The sequence below is a fragment of the Ambystoma mexicanum genome, chromosome 14 (genome assembly GCF_040938575.1).
Source record: "Ambystoma mexicanum isolate Mex_15411 chromosome 14, UKY_AmexF1_1, whole genome shotgun sequence".
In the NCBI taxonomy this organism is placed as follows: Eukaryota; Metazoa; Chordata; class Amphibia; order Caudata; family Ambystomatidae; genus Ambystoma; species Ambystoma mexicanum.
Window position 1 is genome coordinate 267081987 of NC_090940.1, and position 25943 is coordinate 267107929.

The 25943-nt window shown below is 42.0% G+C and overlaps 1 protein-coding gene across 6 annotated transcripts in view; it reads right to left on the minus strand.

Moving 5' to 3' along the window:
* The window catches only part of MDGA2 (MAM domain containing glycosylphosphatidylinositol anchor 2), a 2250375-nt gene that overhangs the window by 131146 nt on the left and 2093286 nt on the right, over positions 1-25943 (minus strand). For all 6 annotated transcript variants that reach the window (XM_069637392.1, XM_069637389.1, XM_069637393.1 and 3 more), the window contains one exon: positions 12571-12729. In XM_069637392.1, coding sequence (XP_069493493.1) covers positions 12571-12729 — 159 coding nt within the window. The remainder of the gene's footprint in view (positions 1-12570; positions 12730-25943) is intronic.

Consider the following 25943-nt stretch of genomic DNA (forward strand, 5'->3'; position numbering starts at 1 on the left):
TTAAGGGAAAAGAAAATCATAGTGGCTGGCTGCAACTCATATGTGTGGAAAACACTAATACCGAGAAGGACAATGCCACAGTCAGACGCCTTGGAGAATTGACAAAGCAATGGTAGCTACTTATCGAATCTCATTGCCCAGGCAGCCAGCAACACGGCTGGGGACTAATCTCCCTGTGCACATACCATTTCAATAGCGCCTTCACAGACCTGACCATGCAGCATGCCAGCATGTGGCAGCCACACCACCACCACTGAAAGCACTGCACGGTACACACATGACGCCTGAACATGCAGATGAGCGGCCAAAGGCCATGATTCATCTCACTGTACAAACCAAGAGCGTGGAAAGGGGACGCAAAGGACACTCAAGGGCTGAATATTGCCACATGCAGTCTGTCCACACTGTGCGCCAGTGTAAGACCTTGACCCGCTTGGGCACTCCATCTAAGCAGGCCATTTAAAGCAACAAAATGCATACGCTTCTGATGAAATCGCAGAACCTAAAATGTACGCCTTGCACAACCTGCAGTCAGCTCACCCCCAAGAGCATAGTGCATCATTTCAGAAAAGCATGCTGTTGTGCAACCACTGGAATGACTTACCATCAACACCACTGTCACATACAGAACTCTAGCTTATCAGCAGCCATTCCTCAATGTGCCATCCTAGTGGTATGGGCACGCTACTCACTAGCATGCCAATTAGTGCAAGAGAGGTTCAAGAGGTAGTGGCATAGAGAATCATATTTGGGCAAGACCAACAGTTCCTCACAGTTCCTCACTGCCCAATATATTGGCCAGGCCACTTCATGTTCCTGCCTATCTTGCTTGCCCTCTAACTTGTTGTGACAGATCTTATGTGCCTTTAAATAAAACTGTAGACGTGGCACAGATGGTAGGCTGGTCAGCTAGCCTAGCCTGTCAGAAATGCGCTGTGAACACTGCAAGTTTGCCACCAGGTGACAACCAGCTGAAGACAGCAGCGATGGCTGATTGGAATTCTACCTTCACGGCAATGTAATGGCGTAAGTCACTAGTGCAATCTCCAAAGCTGAACACGGGATGGCGGGTTCTTCACAAAAGGTCAGTGGCAGCTGCTGTTAATTGAAACTCTGGTTGGACAGAGTAACCACGTTGGTTAACATGCATGCCACTCAATGAGATACTAGAACAGGGTACTTGGCAGCACTGCACCTGCTCACAGGATAACCTAAATTGGCATGGCTGGTGATTTTGATGCAGTGTATTTGTCCAGAGAGAAGCTTTGTGTGTGGATGCTGTAAAGGCACAATGAAAGGAAACACAATACCCATGGCATCATTTGCTCATCTATGCCTGAAGGTGAAAGCAGCAGGAGGAATTGGAAAACAAAAACTGCAAACATTCTCACTCAAAATGGTCAAAGGTGCAATGATTTTGTGGTTGGATTATTGAGGCAGCTAGGGCAGGCAACATCCACTGAGCAGTGCACTCCACTACAGCTTCTAGAAACATTATTTATATAGAGGAATACACCTCCTCGTGCCATCTTTAAAGGAGTCAGGTAAAGTAGATTGGAGTATGTTATATGTGTCGGGAAGGAAGGCTGACAAATCTACATGACACCTCCCTGCCTTAGTGAGGTTTCCTCAATGTGTCGGGCACTACAATAAACAACAGACTGTGGGTGCACTATATGACCAATGCATATCTGGTTAAATCCTGCCAGTGGGAAAGGATGGTGGTCCAGTACATATGGCCAGGGTGTCCAGAAGCCACTCATCTCAGACGCCATACAACCTTTAAGCTACCCTTGCTGTTGCAATTGATTATTTGTACAGCGCTTATACACAAGTGAAGTGCTTCAAATCATTTTGACAACTGTTAAATCGAAGATAATCTTTAGGGCTGCTGGTGCTTTTGTGTTTGACCACAAGTGAAGACGCTCCATGCCTCGTTCCAAGCAGCTGGCATGCATTAAAGTGAATGAAGGCTTATCGCAGAAGACTGGAACTAAAGACATAGGCAACATCCCCAACAACAGGAGGGTGGGGTCAGTAGTGTGCTGTTACATAGAGTGGGGATACTGTGTAGTGGCTGTGACATTGCTTGCTTCAGAACTTGTAGGTTCCCGGCAGGGCAGTTGAATAAGTTCATTGCGATCACTTTGGCTATAGACATGATATCTTCTGGAGTATATCAGAACTCCGGGTGTAGAAATGAAATCGAAGGCTGTTATGCCACCCATTCAGTGAAGATTCAGTCCTTCCAAGGTGGTCACTGCTCTACCTCCCTGGTGAGTCTGACTCAACATTTAGTACTGTCACACAGAGGAGAGACACATCGTCAACATATATATGACTCTCCATTCGTCAAACATTGATGGCCCCCCTCAATACTTGGGTGAGTCAGTCCTGTGAAAAAAGTTATAGAGGAAAGCCACCTTCCAAAAATGGTTGGACTTTCCCACAGACATGGGTCACTCTATACATGTTTTATGGTTCTCCTGCTGTACAAACCCACCAAAGAGAAAAGCAATAGCTCTCCTATCTTTCAGATGAGTTACTTCTCCCAGTGCCTGCATCTTCTAACCTTGCTTGCCCAAAGGAGGATCCATTTGTAGGTCGGCATGTGACACTCGGGAGCATCCTCCAGTTCTACACCTCCACCCAATGAAAAGGGAGTTTGCTTGCATCATGCCTTTACTGAATGTCGGTTGGTCTGTATGAAGACAACGTCATGTTTTCCATTCCACCATACGAGGCAGGGCGCTTACACAGCCTTATTCTTTGACATTGTCCTTGCAGCAGTCCTTCCTTTAGAGAGCTTGGGGGTTTCAATTCACTGTACATAGCACCTTGCTTGACAATCAGGGTCATCATAATCAATCATATGATTATGAAGGGGAGTGGGCATAGGCCACAAGGGGTCATCTCATCCAATGATGACATTCTGGAAAAGGATAGGCCTCAGAAGGCTTGCTACCTACACACTCATTCCACAACCGAAGCTCATATTTTTGACAATGGAAAGGAAGATACAAAGCATCCTAATAAAAGACAACATTGAGAAGGAATGTCGTGTTTCCTCCACTCACTACCTGTAGAACAGGTTAAAGGAAGCAGTCTACATTTTAAGTGTATCTTATATCTTATGTCCTAGACATTGTTACCACGTCTTCATGGAATCCTGATTCTTGTTTTGAAGGAAGAGTGATTTGTAACACTTACCCAAAAGGTTAACAAAGACCTTGCGAGGTTCTGTTAATAGTATTCTGGGGGCTGAAAGGGAGTTCTGTGTAGTAGTAACCTGTCTTTTTTCTATTCCCATGCAAGCCATTGTTGGGATTGGTTCTGATGAATTCATCTCACACTTAGCTTAGGAGGTTATGTTGGGGAATAATTCCCAGTGTGCATCCAGAGCAGGTGTGTTGGGTTTCTATGATCCTCTTACATTCTGACACAATTCTGGGTATTTCCATCAACAGATATTCAACAACAAAAAAGGAACAGGGCAAAGTCTGTTAGCCGGTACATTTGTAGAGCATTTCATATTCTCATTATTACAATATTTCTGCACTTTGAAAATGTGCATGGGGTATTACTACATGTTGTGTTAATAATCCATGCAGGAATTCTACAGGTGACATCCATCACATGCTAATACAAGATGATTCCAAGTATATAAGAGAAATGGGCAATTGGTGCATGTATGCTCTAAAACACGATCAACCCCCAAAGCATGATTGTACTCCATGCATGCCATGCTTTTCATTTTTTTTTTAAATAAAAAAGACTCTACAAAAAACACATCACAATAGCCATGAAATTACGCAAATGGCAATCGTGCGAATGGTTGGAGTATCTTCCAGGGCTTTTGCAGTGACAGTGTAGTTAGGCAGAAGAAGCTGATCTTAAGAGAAATGTGTTCTTGTTGAAAAGGCTTTGAAAAGTACAATGTCACTGAAATGTAAGTGGCACATGTCCTTGTGGTCCTAACCCTGGAAAAGCTGAATAAAAGCCCATCAAGATGCACTCTTCATAACTAATGGTGGTAGATCAAATCTCCTCCTTTCACATTTGTCAATTGAAAACTTTATTTTGGCAACATACCATAAAAGTGCTTAAAAACAGTGTAACATAAAATACATGACAAAAACGAGAAAAACACTAAAAGATCAAATAACAACCAGAAATAAAAATACAACAAAAAGAATACAATTAACATCTCATTGACATAGCGCTTCCCCAAGGTACTATAAGATATCTTTGTGAAGCCAATGATACTATCATATCCAGGACCAGAAATAAGTGAAGTCAATCGGACTCAAGCGACCTAAAACCTCTGTGCCTCAATATTTTAGATCCACTCGTGTGTCAACTTGTTTTAATTTTAATGGTGGGGCTCCCCAATATCTCCCCTTCCGGCCCATACCCCAACCTTCACACTACATGATCTTAAAAAACACACACACGCTCTTACTAAAAATGTAAATGTGGTCTTGAGAATCACTGCATACCCATTGGCAAAAAAGGACAAAGTGACTAGTATTTCTTCTAAAGCAGACAAGAAGGATAAGGCATCTTCAAATCTAAGAATTAGACCTCCAGGCAAGGACACAACCAATTGGCAGAAGATCAAATCTAAAACATATGGTGAAGGACCTGTTCTTGCCCTTTCGGATCAAGTCCTTTCACTGAATAATGTAATGACAGCATGATTTCTATTACTCTGCTTCCCCATTTCCTGTTCTAACCTCTCAGATTCACCGATAGTTTTTAATGTCATGCTCACTTTTTTGTTATGCTTGCATGGTTCATAAAATAATTTTCAGCATTTGCTTTTGCAAAAGTCTTAAAAAACAAAGTACAACCAAGCAATTCTAAGGACCTGGTGTCTAGGAAGGATGTCATGGATCTTGAGTAATAACACGGCCTTCTTATTATCCCATTGAGACATCCACATATGAATCAGCCTTAATTTAAGGTAATCAATGAGTGCGGTTGTTTTAATTCACTATGGATTGCAAAAAGACGTGCAGAGGTCAGAAGGATGAGCAGACCCCAAAGGAAGGTGTCCTGCCTTTGTTGGATAGTATGAACATCCTCCATCTCCCACAGCTCTGAATCATGCAAAGCAATTACTTGTTGCCTGATACATTTGCATTGTTTGTGATGGACTAATATCCCAAATAATTCAATGTGTTAACAATAGTGCCACAAACTTGGGCGGGCCACAGATTGTGTTCATTTGCTGAAATGACATCTCCCATGCTAGTTGTGCAAAAATACTACACTAAGGATGGGAAATAATCAACACAATCTAATTTAGTGTTATTTTGACTAAAGGATAAGGTCGACCCTTGTTTAAGTCTGATCACCAGGACCTTTAAGTTTGAGGCATTAACCTTCAAGTCCCTAGAAACCATAAATTAAATTCAGTGTACCTTTTAATTAACGCCTGCGATACCCTTGACAGCATCATCTGCATAACTCAATACCAGCATCTGAATTCAGATAATCATTGGAACATCAGCAAGCATAGCTTTCATATCAGACTCTGGGGAATGGATATACATGTTTAATTACATGGGTGCTATAACACACGACTGTACAGATTTATTTAGCATAGGTAGGGAGAGGAGCAACTCCTCTTACCCATGCTAAATAAATCTGCACACTCACCCGCTGGGCCATAACGCACCAAGGCCTGAGTGTCATGGTCCATACGCTTCTATATTAAGAGAGTTAACTACAGGAAAAAAAAGAAAAAAGCGGAATGCCTGGAAGAAGAGTCATATGCAATCTAATGACGTAATGGTCTCTTCGAAAAAGACAGAGCTAAGGAAAAATATAAGGATAGTGAGCTAGCTAGATTGTACGTCAAAGAAGCAGATTTGCTTATTGAAAAATGTGTACTCTGTTGCGCTCGCATAGACACCTGGTGGCTTTGAGGGATACAGAGAAAATGCTGTGGGGTCTGAAAGGCAGGGATGTTAGTCCTTTTCGGCACGGATTGGGCACTGATTAAACCGCCTCTAGCACAGGACTCACTTCAGGCGCAACTGATTTCAGCAGGTATTTGGGACAACTGTTTTATGATTAAGTTCACAAACATGCAGAGGGAGCAGTTTCTTAGTAACACTAATGTTTGGTTGGCAAATGCAATCCCCAATGCTCCTGGACCAGATGGGTTGTCTAATGCTACATTAAATATCTAATCCCTGTTTAGGGTCTAAAGAATTGTTGGGACTGATTAATAACATCTGATCCAAGCAGGAAATTCTGCCTTCTTGGAATAGTGCTATTGTTATTCGAATCTAAAAGCAAAGCAATCGTTTTCAGTCATCAAACTATCGCCCAATTTCATTATTAGCTTGATCAAATAAAATCTTTGCAACATTATTGTGGAGTGAGTAACAGAATTGGGCTAATAGTACTGGCTGTTTTGACGGTATCCAAGCAGGGTTCAAAAATTAGTTGGGACATCTGTGCACTGTTTAGTGCTTCATTTGCAAACTAAACAGGTTAAGCTGACCAAATGGCCTATTCATCTGGTCTTCCTGGATCTAACACAGGCATTGGACTGTGTTATTAGATCCTGGTTGTGGCACCCACCTATAGTGCTAGAGTGTCCCCCTGATTTAGCAAATATGTTGGCGGCTCTAAACAACAACCCTAAAGTCAAGGTGAGATTAGATCAAAAATGATCTTTTTGAGATGGATTGATGCTCACCTCGGCTTCAGTCAGGGTTGCGTGTTAGCCCCTTTTTTATTCAATATGTGCTGCGCGGCAGGCTTTAAAAAAAGGTAAGAGCCAAACCGCCTAGATTGGGAAGGCTACCTATGCATTATTTGATTGATGCTGATGATGTTGTGTTATGTGACCAAACACCAATAGACCTGCAAAGATCACTGATGGCTTTAAATGTTAACTTGACTGACCAGAGTCTGAGCTTCAACCCTGATAAATTGAAAATATTGATCTCTAAGCTGTCTGGTTGATCTTCTTATAGGAATGGTTTTAATTGTGTCATACATACAAAAAAAGTAGGTAGTGGATAGTTTTTGCTATCTGGGTATTACCATATACTCCTCAATGGTGAAGCGGGGGATTAATAGTGCTGCTAGGGATGAAATTTTGGCAGCTGCAGTACAGCTTTGCCAATTTGAAAACACATGTGGACATTTTCACTTATTTGGGCTCTCTGGTTGTATCATCAAAAACTGATCCCTAAATTAATATATTGGGCAGATTTTTTAGAGGTAAATTTTAAGGTTCCATGTGTTAATAGCCACGCAAACGTATTGCCATCCACAAATGGTGCCATTTTTTTGCAGCAATATTAACCCATGGAACCTGCCGGGGACACCCCTACAACCCCCATATTTTTAAAAGGGAGCGGGGCCACCCCCGCAACCCCTGCTCCCATTTACCCCATAAATTATCCCTACAAATAATGTCCCCTATGGCCTTTCCCGGCGACCATGTATATGGAAACATTATTTGTTGGGATAATATTACCCGATACCCATTTTAACTGGTCAAAACTCGAAGCCCATGTTTATAGATAAATGCTTGCCCTTACACAACGTATCCGTATAGCAGCTACAAGGCATGAATTAGGCCGTGTGTCGCTCCAGGCATGCTCTAGTTGGAGGCTGCAACAATTGTATGGGAGCATTTTGTCATCTCGTTCTGCGAGTCTATTTGTTGGCCTTCAGGAAGAATTACTTTGTAAAACTGCAAATGAGTTGTGACACACTGCTAAGAGGGATTGGCACATCAGAGGAGGAGTTGTGTTTACACCCTGGTACAACAAAAAAGAAATGCTTTGAGGCAGATTGGATTACGACAAGGAAACTATTGATGTTATATTGTGTATGTGTTTGAGCATTTTATTTGGGATATTAAAGATTTTAACACTGTCAAACCTTATTTGATTAAGCCACAGTCACATGATTTTATTAAATGAATTTTAAAATGTAAACTATGTTTATATCTGACTGAGGACATTTTGGGTTTGCTTGCGGTGGGAGAAACCTGATGGTGTCTCCCTAGCTAGTACCCGGGGACCTTTCACCCCGGTGGCCAGGAGACGGCCATCACTATTGGATCCAGTTCCTGGGGGTATCACCTGGATGGGGGGTCCTTGGGGAGTGGGACACTGATGGGTGAGGTGGGGTATCCCCCTTCTTTCAACACCTTTTCCCCATCCTACCACGCAGGATTACCCAAAACACTCACACCCCCTTTTCCGACACAAACACTTTTGCACAAAACGAAAGACAATGGACTAACACGCCTAAGCACAACTTGTTACATTGAATAATGGCAATGCCAACGCGTGACTCAGCCACTGCGCACAGTCATTGTGTCTAACCGTTTCTCTCCAAAATTCATATAAACCTCTGGCTACTTCTACCTGCGCAGTAGGACTTATTTGTGCATTTTCTACTGGGTTATATGTGGTGAACATTTTGGGGGTTGACCTTCTGATTTTGCAGTCAGTGATTCGCTGTATGCTAGGCTGGCACTGGAGGATCAGGACTTCAAAAACAGGAAATGTTTCAAGCCCAAAATGAGCACCACAAAGGAGGACAAAAAACAGTAACAGGTAATCATTTATTTCTGATTTGTCGATCCCCTTTAGCATGTTAAAAAAATAATACAAGTACATGGTTAAATACCTTAGAAAAAACATCTGCCGATATGAGCTTTATGATGACAGATGTATGACTCAGTAATAAACTGAATGCAACCCTCACGTTGCGAGAGACTGTATATTAGATCCATGCTGGGCTGATTCTCTTAAGAGTCCGCAGAGTAATTTGCCACTATGGCTAAAGAGCCAGGTTTAACCTTTGAGGGCTGTAAAGGAACCATCATCTTACTATTGAAGTAGTAGTAGAAACTTTGATTTCAGGAATACAGAACATTCCCATAAAAACAGCAACAATGAACAACACAATTACAGATCAACACATTTAAAAAGGAAATTGCACCATCATTAAAACCCTGCAACATTTACTTTAACAGAAATACAAAAACCAACATTTCAGGCAGTTTTCAATAAAATACAAATCTCACAGCGCATTCTTTAGATAGGATAATAGGCCCCAGCTCACACACAAAGAGATTGCCCACACCAAATTACACAGAGCAAGTTCAAACTGAAGGAATCCCTGTCCCCGCAAGAGTGGTTTAAGTGTGCACTCTCTAATAGGCGAGAAAGCTGGGCAAAACAATATAAAATGGGTCAAGTCTTCCCTAGGCACCTTGCAAACAAATGCACGATTGATTCTCGTTGCTATTGGACAAGGTTGCCACCATTTCTCTTAAATGAATACAATTAAAACGCGCTCTGGTAATAACAATGGATTAAGAAGGGTTCTGTACCCATCGCAAATATGTCTGAGACCTGGGCTCCCAATGATCGCATGCTTCCTATTAGCAGGCTTCAGTATCTCAGATGACTCCCTCTTGTCCAGAATATACTGGACTACCCTTAGTTGTATAGACTTCAGAACTTTGCGAGGCATAACATCTATCACATGGAAACTTTGAGCCATGTCCACTTCGGCCAGCATTCCTTTTACATGCATAAGCCAGGGGATCCTCAAATGGGGGTCCCTAGGAACCAGATATTTAATTAGCACGTGGGTTAGCTATTGTACTGTTTACACTACTACCTAATCATTTTCTGATTGATTCTACTTCTTTTATGTTCTTGATCTTGACTGATTTCCTCATGTAGTTAAATCGTGTTGGAGCAGAGACAGTATTAGATGCCATCAAGGAGCACAGCTGGGAGGATTACCAATGTGCCAATCCCCCTGATCAGTTGGGTTAGGTCAGCGATTCATCAAACCCAACCTGAACAGGCTTTCTGAAGTGCAGAACTCTTAGAAAGCAAACAGACTTTGCAAAAGCCTAGAGAGAGAGTTAGATACAATAGAACAGGAGACAGACAACACAAGCGATCGAAAGATTACCAACGCTAAGACATGGAAAGTACTGTCAAACATATCTACAATGTATTATACATATTTGAGTTGAGGGGCCGGGGAATGCTTGCAGTGATGAGTTGTTTGTTGTGTTGAACTATTGTTGGAAGATATGTGTTACTTCAAACCAGAAGACCTGGGTTCCAATCTCATCTCCAAATTTGTGTAATGTTGAGGAATTTCTTTTAAATAATGTATCAGATTAGAACATAGGCATTACCCCATTATTGACTTGGTCTTCCACCTCACAAAATAGGCCACATTTGCTATTATGATATATCACACCATGTACACAGATCAACAGACTATACACCACGATTTTCATTTTACAAGAGTTTTGATCGTTTTGCTTTGCCGTTCCTGAGATACATCAACAAAACACAAATGGAAGTTTGGTAAGACTACACACTGGAGCCTTCCTTCACTCTTTCTTTGGTTATCCACTGGAAGTTTTGCTCTCTCCCTTTTCTGTTCAAGGGAAAATAAGTGGTTGAAATCAAATCAATTTTTCTCAAAGCAGTCCTTCAGGATTCCTTCTCATTTCACTACCGATGCACAGGAAAATGCAAATCAAGTCATGTTCGATCACAGTCTTTCCCCTCTAAATGGATAAACTCACGCAAGGAAATTAAGGAAAACCAGCTATTTTGACGATTCCCCAAGATTTGGGCAACTCTTATCTCAATCGACATGGTTAACTTCCCAGACGCATCACTTTAAAAAGGGTCTCCTGAAATGATCTTCTCCTTCCACCTCCTGTTGTTCATCTCCTTCCACCTCCTGTTCGCCTTCTTCCATCAGCTGCTGTTCTTCTCCTTCCCACTACTGCTGTTCTTCTCCTTCCACCTCGTGCTGTTCTCCTCTGTCCACCTCCTGCTGTTCTCCTCCATCCACCTCCTACTGTTCTACTCCATCCACCTCCTGCTGTTCTACTCCATCCACCTCCTGCTGTTCTACTCCATCCACCTCCTGCTGTTCTACTCCATCCACCTTCTGCAGTGTTACTCCTTCCACCTTCTGTTGTGTTACTCATTCCACCTCCTGCTGTTTCCCTCCTTCCATCTCCAGCTGTTCTCCTACTTTCACCTCCAGCTGTTTACCTCCTTCAACCTCCTGCTGTTTTCCTCCTTCCACTCCCTGTTGTTTTCCTACTTCCATCACCTCTCATATCCTTCCCACTTCATTCCTGCAGCTGTCCTTTTTATGCCCAGTCTGCTCATCTCCCAGAGCTGGGCTCAGGCTAAGGATTTTCAGGTGCATATCATTATTCAGTCTGATTTGAAATTGGTCTGTTGTGAAAAACCATTGTAGCTCAGCTGTTGAGTGTGCCTGCTTTAAGGGAGTACACAGGCTAAACTGCTGCCTTTAAAAGCATTTCCGCCATCTTGGGACTGGATAACACATCTACTGCATGTGTGCAGGCATGCATAGATTCAGGAGTAGCGCCACATTGGTTAGCATTCACAAAGCATCACCTATATGTATGTATGAAGTGGGCAATGGCCAATTTATATTTCTTTCTCTCTAAATAGCATTTGCTGAGCATGAAGGGGTTAAATGCAAACACGGGTAACACATGCTCAGGTATGTTGCTCTGCAAGGTATGGACCTTCATTGGTGGAGAGTCCCTATCCCTTCTCGCTTGTAGATCTCTCTCTTAAAGTAGCAATTGGTGTGCACAAGTGGCAGCCCCCTTCCTATTTGAAGGAATACATGGGGATGACAAAGAGATCATTACCATTCCACATCAGGGCCCCTCACCCACTGGCTTGGGGGGAGGCACCTGCCTCCCTGAGTGCCTCCACTAGAATTCACCAATGTGGACTTTGTCAGATATGTTTTTTCTTTCAACTAAAAGTGCTGATGTATCTATCTATCTATCTATCTATCTATCTATCTATCTATCTATCTATCTATCTATCTATCTATCTATCTATCTATCTATCTATCCATCCATCCATCTATCTATCTATCTATCTATCTACCTATCTCTCTCTCTCTCTCTCTCTCTCTCTATATATATATATATATCTATATTATTTCATGTATAGAAACAGTCACCCAGAGGCCTCAAGGCGCTTACATGAACACAGACAGACAATAATGAACATTAAAGCAATGGGGGTCTAGTATTGCAGGATAGAGTTGAAGCTGGATAGCTGTTGAAGCTGTTTACGTGTCCTACGAAACGTACACACTGAGGCTCGGTAATTGTTCTACTACCACTCCCACTGCTACTAGTACGAGTGATGCTGCTACTCCACCTACTACCACTACCAATACTACTACTAATAATAATTAGGTTTTTATATGGTATTTCAAAATGGATTATTCATGCCAGGTTTTAGTTTGCCAGAAAAAAAGAAATGTGTTATTTTTTCATAAACATTGTGAATACATAGCAGTGCATTAAGGTTTGTCCGATTTATTGATCCCCCGACAGCATTAAATTAACATCTACAGTTTCTTTAAATCGCACACCTCCAAAAATGTACTTCAGTTAGAACACATTGAACATACGGGTTCATGCTCAAACACATGCACGCACAACCAAACATTCAATGTCTATTACTGCACGCTTACCTATGTGTCTTCCATACATGTGATACCAGAAGCTGAAGCAGTATGCAGTGTTGGTGGCTCCATATGGGTTTTTGGGGGCTACGTTGAAAACAGGACTAACCAAACGGGCCTTCTCGCCTTCATGTCTCGGACGAGATGTCTCTATATATAGGTAGAAGCCTAGAAGAGTAAAAAGAGTACCGACTATTAATTAGAATTTTATCATTAAATAACGGTGGGTTTACACATAAGACATTTATGTTGCAATATTATAAAAAGATGTGGGCAAGTTGAGTCCCACCATGTACACTCTTTTCTCTACATACATATACATATATAATAGCGTGGCAGTCTTTGCAATATAGTTAAGGTGTGTAGTGAGTTCCATAGGAGATTAAAAAAATAAATTGCTAATAACCTTTGACTCGTATGATGAAAGCTGTACACGTTCCCGCACAACCCCCAGACTGGACATTTTCAGAAAGATTTGTTAAAAAATAAGTTACAATTAAAAAAAGCACTTTCGGCCACATTCTTTTTCCGATATACAAAAAAGGTCAATTTCTGTCACGCCGCACAGCAAAAAACACTGGATGGAATTTGCCCAGGTCGAAACAACTTGGGCACGAAGTGTTGACTCGCAATCCTTTTGTGGTTACTGCGTCCAGAACATTTTAAAATATTTACTGGAGAAGGGGGTGCCCCCTTCTCTCAAAATTGTAGCTATGTCTCCTATGGTGCATTGCAGGATGAGGCCTTTCAAAAATGGAAGAGACGTCATCTTTTTTCAATGCGAGAGATAGCAGAAAAATGGCATTTGGAGGTGGAAAAATTGTGAAATGGCATCAGGGTAGAGGTGGGGGGAGATGCCGCCATGTGAAATTTGGATATGGGCTAGGGAACCGGGTTTGCAGCACAAACATTTTTCCGTAGCCCGAGTTATCCAGTCCGATAAATGCAGGTATCGGAGAAATTACATCGGGAACTCAAAGTGTATATTTTTCACGTCACTGTCTATGGCCTTCGGCCATGCCCACTGTATATTTTATAACACTAACTCGCCATAATCCATGGCCTTTGGCCATGCCCAAAACTACTAAGCCACGAGCCAGTGATTTTTCACCCCCGACTTCACTGTAGCAGAGTTCATTGCTTATAGCATGTAAGTATTTTAAAATATACAGTGGACGTGGGCAAAAGAAGTACAAACTGCTCATAGTCAAAGGCCATGGATAGTGGCCCATTTATATTATAGAATATATAGTGGGCAGAGCCAAAGATTGTGGCCACTGGCCGGTATTGTGCTAATGCCTATGGCTAGTGGCCGATTACTGTAAATAATATACAGTGGGCACAGTTGAAAGCTGTAACACTGGTGATGGCTAAAGTCTAGGGTTGGTGGCCTGTTAGTGTTTTAAAATATACAATGCACACAGGTGAAGACTGTGGCCTGTGTCCATGACAGAAGGCCATGATTATTACCCAGGAATGTGTTACAATATATATGGCCATGCACACTGAACATGGCTGTAGGCCATCCTTAATGCAGGATACTGTTGTAATATAATTAGTGATTGAGTGATGTGATCTGTGATGTCATCATTGTGGTCAAAGGCTGCGCAACAGGCGGCGCAAAATTAAGATGGCAGCACAACGGCAATTTCCGCGGCTCTACATGTCTGTTGCCATCCGATGCTGGCCTCCGCTTACTGTGAAAGGGCTGAGGACTGGACGGAAGTAATGACTGGCCTAGACGGCAGAGTCTAGGGGACTGATAACTCCGGTGAGAGCTACATGAACGTAAAGTAGACATAACTATCCTGTGCTAAACTGTGATTTATGACTCTCGCATCAGTTATGTCCATCGCAAAAGTAAACATGAATGAAGGAGCCCTTGTTGAGCTCAACTGCTGTGTTGTGTATCCTTCCCCCTGAGGCCCTTAACATCTGTGCCATGCCTGCAAACTCCCCAACAGTGTCTGTCCGAATTTCACAGAGAGGAATTCTGTTGATTAAAAGGAAAAATCCACCGGTGGACACACTGCCTCCAACATGTGATACAGAGGCTAAATTAGTGAACTCTATAACATCCTCGGGACAGGCTTATTCCTTAATCAATGAAATCAATACCTCTTTGGGATCATTTGGAGCCCCAGTTAGCACAGACTGTTGGCGTGGAGGTATTGCTGCTCAGACTACTGCTGCTCTTAACAAGGCCGGAAAAACTATGTTTATTGAATGATGACATGGCATCTGTGCTACAGTTAACAACCATGGATGTCTCCCCAAACATTACTGTAGGGGGTGATCTAGCCCATGATTCTGGTATTTCTTCCACTATTAGCACCATACCTAAGGCAGCTCCTGTCTGTACTACTATCAGCACCACTACTATCACGTTTACGGCAGCTCCTGTTGTTTGCAATCTGATCCCCATTGTAATCTGCTCCCCATTACAATCTGTGCCCCTAGTGGGAGGGGAAACCCAATGCAAGCCAAGATGCTTGCCTCAGTTGACAACTTTACTGTCAATCCATTCACTACAGGGCTCATTACATGTGCACAGGGGTCGCCTACTGGGCCACTGATGGGAGAAGAATCTGACGATATTGAAATAATGGAGTTAATTGGGCCTGTGGAATCGAGGACACAGGCTATATCATCGGGGGCGTTTAGTGTCCCTTTTAAAGGCCTTTGCATCCTTTTTTCTCCATGTGCCCAAGTGGCAAATTCCATCCCATATCAGGAAGAAGCGGGAAGGTGCAGGGCCTAACACCTGTAAATGTAGCTCTGTGCTGGCTGAAATACTGACCCTTCAAAACGTATAAGAGTATGAGTATGAATAAGATAAGGAGGAGTGTGTGACTTAGCAGGGGAGTGCAATGAAGAGCTCAGTTCAACAAGAGAACGCTGGTCTATCTATTCTTGATATAAGTCCCAATATAATAAGTGACACCAAATTAGGCAGAAGCTTTAATGCTGGGGCTGAAGCAGGCACCTGCCCTTTGCCTACACAAGTGGGAGATGAGGCACAGTATAAAGCACTCCAAGCAAATCTTACTCACAGTGGGACCATCAATCACGGTATCTCCCCGATGCCCTCACATACCCCCGGTCCTAAGCCACTGATAGGTTGCAGGTCAAACTTGCCAACCATTAACAAGAGCATCCTTATGGCCGGAAGGGGAGGTGGGACACTTTATCTCCACAAGGTCCCAAAATTGGCAGAACATCGCCACAAGTGTAGCGAAGCACTCCTAAATAAGAGCATTCACAGGATCCAAGTGGTGAGGGGATGTCTATTTATCACCTGGAAGCAGATTCTGCATTGCACTAGGATCTACTGTCACAAAAATAACACTCTTGACCCCATTAGAATGAGAGAAATAGCACAGAATGTGTAGCTTGTGGGGTAGCCAACAAATCGGTTTTGTAGTAGGTATAGCGAGCTGAGACAGTGGCATTTGGTTCAGCTGTTTAAACTTAGGAATGTACGTTGGCCGCAGGAAGCTATGGAGCTTTGCTTAGATGACAAGAAACCGGTTGCAGTGTTTGCTGTATCCAAATTTATATACCGAGCACATATCCTTGGCTATAACCTCGAATATCTCTCATATGGAGAGAAAAACAAGATGGTGGCTGTTTCATTTCTAAAAACGCCCAGCTTTGTGTAAATCCCCAAAATATAGCTATCTATGTTTGAGCAGGGGGCACCCCATCTTGTTAAATATTTAAACAACTACTGCATGGAATAACCCAAAACCAAGCATGGATCGCAAGTTAACGCTTCGTGCCCAAGTTGTTTTGGACCTGGTCCAAATCTGTCCAGCAGTTAGGGCTGTGTGCTTTAACAAAAATGGGCCTTCTTTGTCTATGGGAAAATGAATGGGAAGTAGGCCACAACAAAAAATGTGTCTTCTTAATAACATTCTTATTTTTTAACATATCTTTACGAAACTTTGCAGTCTGGGTGTTGCGGGGGAGCCGAGAGTCCCAAATCACTTCCGAAATCCGTTACTCAAATCAAAAGTTATTAACAATAGAATTCCTATGGGAGTCTAACTCACCTTAACTATAGGGCGTCAATTGCCTCCCTATAATCTATACCAAAACAAAAATGGTCCAACTGCACTGCCATCCATGAGGTGAAAACATGATGCGTTTCTGTTGCAAAAGGAACCCGGCACTCGAATTAAGAAAGTGCTAAAAGTTTATTTATAAATCCATGGGTTAAATAACCATATTATTCAAAGCTTACATGACAAGAACAGTTAAAATACCCATTAAAACGGGTAAATATTGGCCATGCATTCTATCCTGTAAAGGACCTCCTCAGGCTGTTATCAAGAAGCAGTAATTCAGCTACGATATTTGAAGAGCAAGCCCTGTGTGAACAAACAATCACGTGATTATCACATGATATTAGACTCACACTAAAAGATCATGAAAAAATGGCGGCCATATTCGCCTAGTGCCGTAAAGTACCACTAATTCATACCAACATAATGTTAATACTTTTAAATTCATCATTTGTAGGCATTTAGTGCAATTCTGAACTATAGCAGCATATTCAGGGACTGGGAAACTATTCAAATGGTTTTAACGTTACACATCATCTGTAAGCATTGCATTAGTTAAAGAACGTTTGGCTACACAAATGTTCCATGTCTCCATTGAAGTTGAAGAATAAATGTGCTTTTCCTAAAAGTAACATCCAGGACTCACATATTGAGCACATTTACATTTTTATCACACCTAAAAAAAGATAGTTCTCACCACAAAGTTCAAAGGCTCCAAACAGAGTTCCAGAAAGCAAAAGCAGACTAACCTTTCTGTTGTAATTCGAAATGGAGTTCAATACATCATAGAATTAATTCAATTATAAATAAATGTCTGCCTGCAAAGAAACCAATAACGATAACTGCCTATTCTTGATAGTGGGCATATTCCACCTAATCCTAACCCCACATATATCATGTGATATTAAATATAAGGTACAGTCCAAGTGGGCCAAAGAACACACATTCTCTTTATAGCACTAACTTGTTTGGACAGACAACAAAATGAAGATCTGCAAATTATAGATTTGAGCGTAGATGACATATTCAACAAATATGGAATATATAGAAATTTGACCGCACAAAGTCATCTGAAAACCAAATCCACCATTTGTCCTAACATCATAAATGAAAACATCAATGTATGTGAAGAACTAGTACTGAAGAACTGTAAAAGACTGAGCCAACGTATTCCATTTGATCAATATAATCTAAGTGCTGCTCAACATCAAGCTATCAAAGATCTGTAATCTTATAACGATATTGTAATCCACCAAGTGGACAAAGGAGGAGGGGTAGTTGTTTGGGATAAAACTCTGTATTTGACTGTTGCTACCCATCAACTATCTAATACTGGTGAATATCAGGTGATATCAGAACAGGAACATTTGGTCACTGAAATCATCTATGATCCACTTCTTAACAACTTGTTCAGGAAAGGTCTGTTGCATCACTATTGGAAAAAACCTCCATATTTTGTGACACATTTTTTCAACCCTTTGTGGAGTGTCTTAACTCTTTTAACTCTTATATCAGAGATGCATCCAACCACTTACTCAAAGTTAACATCAGGTGGGAGCTTCAATACATCATGGCCTCACTTAATATTTCCCTCTAAACGAGCATTTGGCATACATTTGGTTTGTCTGCGAGCAAGTACCTACTAGACACCAGATCAGTAAGCCATAAACAGCTAAATCAAATGTTGCTTACCACACTAGAGTTCTATCTTACAATATTTTCTTGTTTAGAACTAAATATTTCAAACAACTGGTTGGTACTGCTAAGAATATGTGGCATGTTTCAACATCAATGACCATAATATAGCAATCTAGAATTGGCTTTCATAGATGTTAAATTCAAAGTATTTAACATGTTAACATCTTAATTATATAGGAAAGCTACAGCCTCCAATTCTATATTGCAGGCCCGTAGTCAAACCACTTAAATTAAGTATTCCTTATGGAGAACTACTGAGAGCCAAAAGAAATTGCTCGAATGATTCAAAATTAAAATCAACACTTAATCTATAGGTAATTGTTTTCTTAGTGAGAGGTCACTGTCACAAAACAATAGATCAAGCATATCAGAAAACAAAGTTGAAGACTAGACAATATCTGCTCAATCCAAAAGTTAAAACAGTTAGGTTAATTACACAATATAATGTACAAGCATCTAAATCAAGAAGATATTTAGGAAACACCGGTCTATTCTGAAAAATGACAAATACCTCACTAAAGTTTTAGCCAACAGTCCACAGATCACATACTCAAAAGCTACTTCTCTAAAGGTCGAACTAGCACCAAGCATGTTAAGAGAAGAAACTGAGCACAGTGTCTGGCCTAGGTTAATTAATCCTGTACAGTGTAAAGGCTTTTCGCCATGTTATAAATGTAAGGTTTGCATCGATGCCCTGGGAAGTAAAGTGTAGAATCTGGGCATCATCAGATATGGCACATAGAGAAAACCATTACCTGTAAAACCAACTTTGTAGTTTATTACATAGATTGCTCTGTAGAATGAGGTATATTGGTTCCACCACAGTCCCACTGAAACATAGGATAGTCCAACATTACAGAGCAATCAGGAATTTAGATACCAACTATCCCTTAGCAGTACATTTTCAAAGTCAACACAATAGCGATGTCACCCTTATGAGATTTGGAGCATTGGCACATGTCAAGGCACATAGAGGTAAAGGAGACAGGGAAAAGCGATTGAGGTACCTTGAATTCAGGCTCATTATAAAAATAGAAACATTGAAGCCTAAAGATCACAATAGTGATGAAGAACTACATCTATTTTTAAATTGGGGTCTCTTTTGACTTGTTTGATAGCGTACTGTTACAGATGTGATTACACACCTCTTATGTGGTTATTACAATAGGTATTCTAGTTATCAACACTAATTCCCTAATAGTTTGGGGCAAATACTAACAATCATACTATAAAGAGAATTTGTGTTCTTTAGCCCCCTTGCATGTACCTTATATTTAGTATCATATGATTTTCAATTAAAAAACTTTGTTAAAGGGACGTTATGATTAAGTTGCACTAATAAAAACCTATGAAATTCAATGAAAAAACGTTGTTAAAGGGACGTTATGGCTAAGTTGCACTAATAAAAACCTATGAAATTGAAAGAAAAAACTTTGTTAAACGGACGCTATGGTTCCAAGTAAAACCGAAAAAACCCTGAAATTCGCCAGTTATGGTAAGCTAAGCAACCATAACTCGCGCCACCACCGTGCACTGCTAAGACTAACACCCAGGACATCAAAGATGACATCACAAATGTACACAGACTAAATAAGATTTTCCAACATTCCATTTGCATTTTGTGTTATGCTAATGGAATATTGTGGCGTTCATCCTCTGTTCCAGGGACTGGAACGGTGGATACCGGCCCAGCAGCCCAAGTTATCAGCCCAAGCAAAGCAAGGGTGGATAACGAGGTCTCTGGACCATTATCCCCCCATTCCAGCCCCTAAAATGGGGGATGAAGGCCATTAGCACCCTAGGTTCCCAAAGCTAAAAAATAGGATTCTTCTTCCAACACGGGAGCGTCTCGGGCATCCTGGTGTAGGAAGGAAAATCCTTTTCCAGGTTGGCCACCATGGGAAGGGAAGGTGAGTGTTCCATACAGGGCCCCTCTTTGCTTTCCATAGCAGCGTGCAGAAGGCAAAAAGAGAACCCTATGACCATATTAGCACAAGCACATTTTTCGTCCCTTTCAAATCTATCCTAATTTAGAATAACTTTGCCACAAAGCCAGTCCCAGGTGGGCATGGCCACTTTAATCCTATGTTTTGTCCCTTGTGGTCATGGCCAGTAGCCAGATTGTCCGGATCATGACCTTATTCCATGACCCGGACAATCTGGCCACTGCCCATGGTCACAGGCTCCCCTCAGTCACTAAAGGTATACCGCTATTTTTTTGTAGCTAATTATGACACTTGTCAAATAATAAAACACTGGCACATTTGCAAAACCATGCTTGTAGGTCCTTGCCAATGCTCCTTAAACAAGTTTGCTGGAAATCCACTCATGTTTTATTTTATCAAAAGAATCTCTCAGAGAAATATCGTGCTCGGAAGAAGACCTGAAAACCAATCCAGACTGAGTAAAAAGAAAAATGGAACTCATGGACTGGATCAGGACGATAGATACAGCCAGAGCAAACAAATTACTACTAATTCTCCCACCGACTTTTAATAAAGTCAAGAAACCCTTGAACTACTGCATGAAATTCCCAAACGAAAACATGCGAGTAGCATTTCTGAAAGCCAGACTAAACCTGCTGACGACGCACGAAATTCTGGCGATCCGGGCACCGAAGACAGATAAAAGCTGTTGCCTATGCAAAGATAAAGAGCAAGTGGAAACACTGAAATATCTAGTGTTAAGATGTCCTAAGACACAGCAAAACAGAGATAAATATCTTCAATCATGCTTACAAGGGGCAGTAACGCTAGATGAAGAGACAGTGTGGAACAGGCTAATTTCAGGAGAGACAACAAGATGGACATTAACAACGGTGAAGCTAATAGAATTAGCCTTGAAATCAATTGCCCACTTATTGATAGAGGGAGATAAACTCTAAATACTGATTCCATGAGAAGAAAAAGACCCTTGTAAAAATAAAAAAAATCTTTTTGATTAAAATTCAAGAATAATAAAAAAAAAAGTGTCAAATGTATGCACATACAATTGCCATATAACTTAGCCTCCACTTGACAAAATCCATTCAGACTTTACGAAAACATCTAAATCTAGATCTATAATCTTTTTGCAAATCTTTGTGTAGATGTGTCAAATGGCACCACATTTATAAGCCTTTACAATATTTTCGGACCCCCACTCTAATTTTGCCCCCTCTTTACAAAATCCTACCAAACTCCGGGAAAACATTCATATCTAAATGTATTATCAGTTTCCCAAATTAAGTGAGGATTCGTCAAATGGCACCTCATTTATAGGCCTTTACATTATTTTGGGACCCCCCCTCTAATTTTGCCCCCTCATGACAAAATCCCACCAAACTTTGCATACTCAGTCAGAATCAGCCCAGGAATATACATGCACAATTTCATGCAGTTCCATTAAGTTGCACCAAAGTTATAAGCCATCCAAGAACTGCATTTCACCAACCCTGTAATGCTAAGGTGTTCGCAAACTTTCACAGGACTGTTTGCGAACAGCAGGACTGTTCGTAGACTTTTGTGGCAAAAAACACACATTTTTTTTTGCTTCTTGCAGCCATATCCCATCCCATCCTCATCACCCCTCACCTCTCCAGAGATTATTTGATAAGTTTGACAAGTGGAATGCTGTGTTTTTTTATATGTTTTTACCGTGATGTCTGCGGACCACGGCCGCTGTCCGCGAATACAAGATGGCGGGCGATCCCAAAAATCTGAAGCACTTCAAGCTCCTCACCATCCAATCAGCGAACACGTTGCATGTCCGCGGACATGACGCAAGCAGATTAGCCAATCAGGACACTGTCCGCGGAGCGAACAGGGAAGTGTGTCCGCGGACCGGACAGAGATATCACACATTTTTTGTGACCTACTCTTTGGTCATTTTTTTAAAACCTACTGGACGGATTTTCACCAAATTTACAAAAGCACGCTTTTGGGACCAAGCCGCTGCTACTGCTGCAAATTTGGTGAAAATCCGTTCAGCGGTTAGGGCTGTAGGCGTGAGCATAGTTTTTTCCCCATTCAGTCTATGGGAAAAAAAGAAATTTTGGGACCCCTCCTATGACTTTGCCCTCACTGGACCAAACCTCACCAAACTTTGCAAAAGTTCAGAGTAGGCCATATACTTTTTTTGCAAAGTTTGGTGAGGATTCGTCCAGGGAGAGCGAAGTTATAAGCCCCCCAAAAAGTGCTCTTCCTATGGGATTAGCAATTTAACCAAAACTACACGCCCACTAACGTGGGCGTGTAATATGTGGGGTTAGAATTAGGTGGAATATGCCCACTATCAAGAGTAGGCAGTTATTGTTTTTCTTTGCAGGCAGACAATTTATTATTGAATGAATTTTATGGTGTATTGAACTCCATTTACAATTACACGGTAATATTAGTCTGCTGCAAATGATGAATTTAAAAGTTTAACATTATGTTTTTAATGAATTTCGCACTAAGCACTTTACTCATTAGAAACAAAATCTAGCATGTAGAACCATGAGCCGAGCGACAAAACAATCATATAGAAAATTACAAGTATAAATGATACCTTTATAATATATATTTTGGGCAAGTACTAACTAGTATTTTTAGTCAGATTAGTACTTTACGGCATTAGGCCAATATGGCCACCATGTTTTCATGATCTTTCAAATTAAGTTTGTGATCCATTATTATGTGATAATCACATGATTGTTTTTTCGTGCAGGGGTCGCTGTTCAAATATCATTGCTGAGTTACTGCTTCTTGATAACAGCCTGAGGAAGTCCTTTACAGGATGGAACATGTGGCGAATGTTTACCCGTTTTCATGGGTATTTGAACTGTTCTTGTCCATGTAAGCTTTGAATAATATGGTTATTTAACCCATGCACCTATAAATAAACTATTTGCACTTTCTTAATTCGAGTACCTGGTTCTTTTTTCAACAGAAACGCATCCTATTTTCACCTCATGGATGGTAGAGGAGTTGGACCGTTTTTGTTTTGAGCTATTGCAGAGTGCCTTACTCTACGACCCATGGCACCCACTGCAGTTCAGCTCTAAGAGCGCTCTGATGATCTAAGCCGTGTTCTTGTGAATATATATAAATGCCAACGCATTGGGGATTGGGCATGCTCACAGCGAGTACCATCTCCAGCTCATCTAAAATTCTCCAGCAGAAGAAGCAAGTAAGCCAAAAAAAACAATTTGGTGAAAGGTGTTTTTAAAATGATTTTCTTTCTGTCATTTGGTTATTATAAACCTTTAACACATTTATACAATTATAACAATACATTCCTTACTATTTGGAAGTTAAATAAACATGCAATAATTTCTATCAATTATCTTAATAAGGACATTCATAAATAACAGTATAAAACATCTTAATTAGATAATTTCAGCACCCAGGAGGAACGAGGCACAGGGACCACCCCAACACCCACATGCGTGGATGTTGAGAAAAAAACAAAAATACCTCCATGGGCTCATGGCCTGCACGGCTATGCTACAGTGCGAGAACTGCCGTCGCTGTCATCACCCTGTGGTGGTACATCAGAAGGTGGCCATGATATGGGAGGCAGACCACGCAAAGCCCTGGCATGCTCCTCCATGGCAGCAAGAATGCAGGTCTGAAGGTTTGGTTCTGCAGGATGATGGTACGGAGATCCCCATGCAGCACCTCACGGGTAGCATGCATTTCTGCCTGCATGGCCTCGCGTGATGACCGGATCTCCTGATGGGTTGCCTGGAGCTCAACTGAGAGTGTACGTGTCAGCTGCTCCAGCTGCTGTTCTGCCCTTGTACTCCGGGACACCTCAAGTTCACCCAGAGTATCTCTGAGGGACCTGTGTTCTAACCTGAGGTCTTCCCTGTGGGCATGTGACTCTACAGATATGGCTGTGCGCAGAGTCTCCAGTCCAGCCCGTCGGTCCCTGTCGGACGTCAACATGTCCTCCCTGTGTGAGTGGCAAATGGAGTCTGTTGCCTGCTGCTGGAGCTCCACATGCCTTTCAGGGGGGAGAATGGAAGTGGCCACCCATCCATTGCCCGAGCCATCATTTCACACAATGCCCCCTGTTGTGCTGCTATAGTGTAGATGGAGTTCTCCCACACAGTATTGCCTGGCGGCGCACGGCCACCGCGTTGGCGGGCACCACACCTGGTTGGGGCAAGGTGATGTGCACCTTGCTGTGCTGGCACTGTCTGAGGCTGCAGGACTGCATTCCTCCTTTGATCTGCTGGCCCAGGAACAGGAGAAAATATTGTGGAGTATGACCCTGCATCTGTAACTGCCACAGGCAGACTTTCCAACACTGAAATCCCCATAGAGGGGTCTACCCCGGGGCAGGTGGGTTGGACAGAGCAGCATCCCTGCCAGAAACACTCACCTGCGACGGCACATATGTCTCAATGTCCGATTCAGCACCTGATTCATAGAGGTCTCCGGAGGTGTACCCAGAAACACCTGTGGACAGTATGGTCTGTAGGAGTAATGGGTTTTCACCCAACACCACCCCACGTCCTACACTGGTGCACAGTTGTGGCTGTGAGTCCTCCTGGGTCTGCCCCATCTCCTCCTCCTCAACACCATCAAGTGACGCATCATCTGCAAAAACATGAAAGATAACAAATGGAAACAGGCATGAGCAACATAGCGCACACACACATAGGCATGACGAGGCAGAGATCCTGTACCTACATGACACATGTCCCACATGACAATAACTCTGGTATGCATGCACTGTCAATGAGTTGGAAGGGGAGGCAAAAAGCACACACTGATGACTGCAAGATGGAAAACCAACACATGTGCTGCATGCTGGATAGCACTGGCATCAAACATTAGCCTGTGAGTGGCATGGACAAGCCACATACATGACACATGCCAGCACACAGACGGCACATACCATAACCATGGCAGATTTGACAAGGACACCCAGATGGTAGCAAATCAGTACTGTCACCCATCCATGTGAGATGGACATCATGAAATAAAACATGTAAAAAAGAGTGAGAAAACACACGTGCCACACGCTGCAACAAAGCCAGTGTTCACTGATGCAGTGATGGCAGGCACATGGGTACATCAATGGTTGGTCAATTCGACATGAGAGGATACAATTGTCATGTTCAACATTCAAACAGGGCCCCAAAATGATAGTGTGCAGGCCATGTGTAGGTGCACATTAAACAATCAGCCTGATTGTAGAAATCTTTCCCCTAATAAGTCAAGAAATGTGGGCCATTGTGTGGTGTAATCTATGACAGAAGTATGTCACATTTGGAACAGTAGGCCACAAATATTTCTGGTAAATATGCTAATCATTTCATCAATCAGGCTGAATGAAGAGGAAAACAGTATGAACAATGTCGTGGCAAGAGGACAGCTGAAGGCCAAGTGGATTAATCATGTGCAAAAAGTGAACTGTGGTCAGAAGGGATACTGTGAAACGGAAACACAAGGCCGGGGAATGGTTTTGAGGGACCACATGGGTGACGCATAGCAGTCATGATTAGACAGCCTCACCTGGCATTCAATCAGAACACATCACCCAAGCAACATACACATGGATTGCACACACATGCATGGTCACTCACCGGACATTCCTTCAAGATCTGGTAGGTCTCCCACGCCTTGGATCTGATCCTTTGTGATG